We start from the raw sequence: 5,036 nt of genomic DNA, 5'->3' as shown, positions 1-5,036 counted from the left end.
CTAGAGATGTATAAAACAAGAAATAAAGAATTAACGTAAACTAAAATTTTACTTTCCATACTTTTCCTCCTTCGCGTCTCTTTTTGATTTATTATTATAATTTATCTTAAAAACTATAAAAATAAACATTTCACCCATATTTTGCATAATTTTATTTTTCGACAACTGCAGAATTTTTTTCTATAAAAAATAATCCGTAAAAAGTCTTGTAAACGGGTAACATAAATACGTCGTTATTGTTAATATTCTTAACGATGCAGTCACTTTAGTGGCTCGATAGTCAAGTGTACACCACCCTTTGGTATTAATATAAGAGATCCTGGCTCATAATCCAAAGTAGTTGGCGTGCCTGGTGCGAGTGTCATTTTATTTTTTAACAAAGCATTTATTACAGCAACCTTTGTTTGTATAAGGCCAAATCTTAATCCTAAAATGTAGAAACAACGTGTTTAATACCATGATTCGTCAAAAACAAAGTGATTCATTACGATCAACATTTTTTAATTTATTACTGATTGAAAATATCATTGTCAAGACGATTTTGATCAAGAGATAGTTGGAAAAATAATGTTACGTTTTAATTTGACGAGATGGAATTTTCCATCGTTATCATAAATTGAGTAGGTATATTTACGTAAGAAAATACTTTGAAAAATATATTTACCAATACATATTCTTGGTCCTTCGCCAAATGGTAAATATGCATAGGGATGTCTAGCTTTTATATTTTCTTCGGTGAATCGTTCTGGATCAAATTTATCCGGGTTTGGGTATATGTTGGCATCTCGATGAATACCAAAAACGGGTACAGTCACAGCAATTCCTTTAGGTATGACAAATTTTGTTCCCTCCATCGTTGTTTCGTTCGTGCAAATACGGTTTAGGACAGTAACCGGGGGATATTTCCGTAATGTTTCTGAAACGAATCGATAAAAATATAAAATTAATTCAAAATAATCAAATATTCGACAAATTTTCAAAATATGGTGCTTTCTATAATTAGTTGATAGATAAAGGTTTTCAATCAATTTTCTATCGAGATTCTACGTTTTTTATTATATTCTCAATAATAGAGATTTGCATAAAAGTTCACAGTCTAATTATACAACACCTTCGAAACGTTTTGATGTTTTAAATTTAATGTTGCACGATTGTTGCTAATCGTTATAGTCCAGCCACGGAATTTTCCGCCGGCTTCGCGATACAAAGCGCTATGCCGTCAAAGCGCAACATCGACGTGCCCAATGTACCATCGATATCCCTACGCTTCTTTCACCGAATTCTCGGTAGAACACATACGCGGCAACCGCCGCGATACATCTAATAAACGCGTGCTAGTGGGGATATCGATGGGCAACTAAGGGAAGAATCTGTTTACCCTCGAACAAAGGATTCATTCGGCCCCGAGCTGTGAAGTGCGAAAGGTTAAGCGTCATAGCGAAACGAACACAATTAGAGAAACGGATTATTGACTCTTGATAGTTCCTTGATAGTTAATCGTTATTTGTTATTAATCGTTAATCATTATTAATCGTTAAACGTGGTTAATCGTTGTTTGTTGTTAATTGTTAAGAGTTTAATAAACGTTATTGTTGAAAATCAAGAGTATTTCTTGTGAGCACCTTCTCCGACGATCACCTCACATACATACCAGAGATCACTTTATGGAGATAAGTCATTTCGTTTACAGCATCGTATGTCAGATCACCACCATGCTTCTCCAGGTGTGTTTGAATTTCTTCGCGTACTTTATTCTGTATATCTTGATGCATCGCTAATTCATACAGGCAGAATGTTACTGTAGTCGAAGATGTTTCAAAACCAGCCAAGTAGAAGACGAAAGCTTGTGCAGCAGCCTCCGTCATTGTCAATTTATTTTCTATTTGTACCAAAAATAATAATGTTGTATTATCGTTGTCCTTAATATCGAAATATTTATCAATACGAAAAGTTATTTAAACGGAAGGATAACTACTTGCAAGAATTGCTGCTTCCGAGTTATCGTCTGCTTCCACATATCCATTTCTCATTAATTGCATCAACAAATTCAAAAAATCTTTTCGTTCGATGTTATTCGATTCTCTATATTCCACAGTTTCTTTAAACACATTTATAAAAAAGTTTGTAACATCTTTGTCGGTATATGGTATGGAAAAGAAATCAAAAACCTGCGGGGCCCATACGATAAGGGCATTCCAAAGAGGCTTCGGATCAAATATTTTCTTTCCCCAATAGCGAAATTCGTTGTCCGGATTCTCCAAGCTATCGCACGTTATTCCAAATGCTGCTGACATGATAATGTCGACAGCATATCTGAAGAAGCAAGTATTGATTTACAAGAATGCGTTTATGTTCACGAATACAAGTGCTCTATTATCAAGTCCATTTGTTGTCAAACCATCGATCGATGTATGATACGCGAGAAACACATACCTTGAAAATACGTCTTTTACGTCGATCGTCGATCTTGTCTGTGCCTTTTCTTCCAAATATGTTGCTAAATTATTTCCAATGTCTTTCATAATCGGAAACATCTGTTTAAGTTTTCCCGCAGTAAAAGTTGGTGTCAATTTTACTCTTAAATTCCTCCACTTTTTTCCAGGTAATTGAAATAGATGTCCAGATAACGGGTCCGTTTTTTCGTTACAAAAAAATCCACGATCGTGGAAATTTGTAAACTGTTTTGCCAGTACGTCTCGAATTAAATCAAGATCGTTTATAATCAAAAATGGTTTGTGAAGCATATATATACCAACAAGAGGATGCTGTTTATATCGATGATAAATATCTCCGAAAAACTCGGCTACGAAATAAAACCTTGATGATAGACACATATACGTATTTACTTGTAAATTATGAATAATGCGCGTGTTTTTAATGTCTTTTCACGTCTCCTTCAAAATGAGACCAACAAATCGTATTAACTATACAAACTGGGAAACAATCACTGAAAACATCGTGTTCCAGTCGATTGTTGCCAAACTGCGCTCGATTATATTAAAGTTTACAGACATTGGCTATCTAGAGTCGTTAAATATACTCTTGATACTCTGCTGGGTCAACAATGACTTTTCTTTACCAACAATCTTATTATGTCTATGTGAAAGATGAAGATGAGATGCCGCCACGGTGCATTTCTCAAAAGCCGATAATTTTTAGAAGGTGCAGGCATTGGAGTCGTTTTAACTCTTCGAGCACCGTATGCCCTGACAAACATATAGCCTTAATTGCCGCCTATAGCAATGGATATTATATCTAACATAATGATAGTGGTTTCGTATTATTCGAGCGTGTAATGTGAAAACACTTTCATAACATTTCGTTTATAGCGTACATTGCCTTTTTTACTGCTTCATTTAACAGTAATTGACATTTTTATAGGATACCGTATGAAATATGTTTGTGATATGTATATGATCTTTCCTCGATTATTGACCGATCCAAGTCAACCAATATGCAGCTTTTGTACAATTTAATTGTACGAAATCGAAAGAATTAATTATAAAATTAATCGACTACGATACTAATACGATACAATTTTCACAGTGATTGCTTCTTTAACGATTTTTATTCCAATACGATTTGATATTAATAAAATTTCAGTAAACAACTGTATGAAACTAATAACAACTTTCAAATAAACTGACTTTTTAATTTAAAGTTTAATACCAGCATTTTTCTCGATTTGTTGAGTCGAATTTTAGAGTAAAATGATTGACATTAGTTTTATATTTATTCACAGTGATCTTACCTTGTGATCGTTTGCCAATTACAATTGGCATTATATTACCAGTAGGGAAGGTAGGTTCGACATAAAATACTCCTCTTTTCTGCCAAAATTTAAAGATATGTAGTTTGTAATAGATGTACCATCCGGCAATTATAACGCTTGAAATAGCCAAAATATCTGATATTAACCACGTAGCTATTAACATTGTGCTTGATTGTCTGTAACGCAAATGCAAACATTAAGTTCAACAAAATCCGAATTTCTTTCGTCAGTGTATTATTTATATTCTATCGTGTTAATAAAATTTAACAAATTCTTTCGATTGCTACAATATGTTGAAATATATTTATTATATATATAATATTATAACGCGATTTAATTCTAATTAAACAATGATTCTATCTGTACAGCTACAAAATAGAACATTTAGACATTTAAAAATTATTTAAATCTTCTCCTTTAAAAATTATTTGTTCTCATACTTAGAGAACATTAAATCGTTCAAATAAATGGACAGATATATTCTTCAAATTTTTGTTATAATTAGAGTTCGTCAATTTATTATAATTCACACGCGATAACACTACAAGAACTTTTATTTTTTTTTTTCTATTTTTCATTCTAGTAGAACATGAATATACCAAGCCTAAAGAAATGTAGCAAACACAAAATTATTTTATAATTTTTTAATTAAACAATCTTTCGTACAAAGTTATAAATAGTAATTATTATCTTACAAACACACAATTCCAAATAACAGTACATAATAAAAAGAATACTAAAAAAAAATTCCTAATAAATTTTTTCCAACCTTGTATATTGCTTCAAGGAAGAATCGCACTTTATAACAAATAATGATATAAAACAATTTCTACGTTCGTATCGTTGAGAACGCCTTACTTTACTCTACCTAGGTGTACGAACTTGTATTAAAAAGGAAGCTGTGTTTCATGTTATATAGAACTTCTAAAGTAATAGTTAACATAAATACATGTTGCACGTATTATATAAGAAATAGAATGTAATGTATCATACATATGATTCAACAATTCTCATCAATTTCTGGTAATTATCTCGATGATGTCACAAACCTAATGCCCCTAATCATATTTTCTAAAATCACGCTTTCCTTTAACAATTTTCACAATCGATATTTATATAGTAGCAATAATGGTAATTTTGTATGAATTTCTAATATAACTTTACATTTCGTTTCATAGACAATTACACTTACGGGAGTTAGACTTAGACTTAGACTTAGACTTAGACTTAGTTAGCTATTTCCATTGATTGCTATATATACTTA

At 32.0% G+C, this 5,036-nt stretch overlaps 1 protein-coding gene across 1 annotated transcript; it reads right to left on the bottom strand.

The window, feature by feature from the left end:
* Positions 1 to 137: 137 nt before the first annotated feature.
* On the bottom strand, positions 138 to 5,015 carry LOC122571860 (cytochrome P450 6a2-like). Its single transcript, XM_043736110.1, has 7 exons — positions 4,542 to 5,015; positions 3,752 to 3,948; positions 2,434 to 2,803; positions 1,976 to 2,313; positions 1,652 to 1,879; positions 665 to 916; positions 138 to 427 (listed from the first exon to the last, which is right to left on the bottom strand). The coding sequence occupies exons 2-7, from the start codon at positions 3,933 to 3,935 to the stop codon at positions 261 to 263; spliced, it is 1,539 nt and encodes a 512-aa protein (XP_043592045.1). The 5' UTR covers positions 3,936 to 3,948; positions 4,542 to 5,015; the 3' UTR covers positions 138 to 260.
* Positions 5,016 to 5,036: the final 21 nt, after the last annotated feature.

The sequence above is a fragment of the Bombus pyrosoma genome, linkage group LG10 (genome assembly GCF_014825855.1).
Source record: "Bombus pyrosoma isolate SC7728 linkage group LG10, ASM1482585v1, whole genome shotgun sequence".
Taxonomy (NCBI): domain Eukaryota; kingdom Metazoa; phylum Arthropoda; class Insecta; order Hymenoptera; family Apidae; genus Bombus; species Bombus pyrosoma.
Note: the sequence above shows the minus strand (reverse complement) of the source record. Positions and strands in the feature narration are given on the sequence as shown.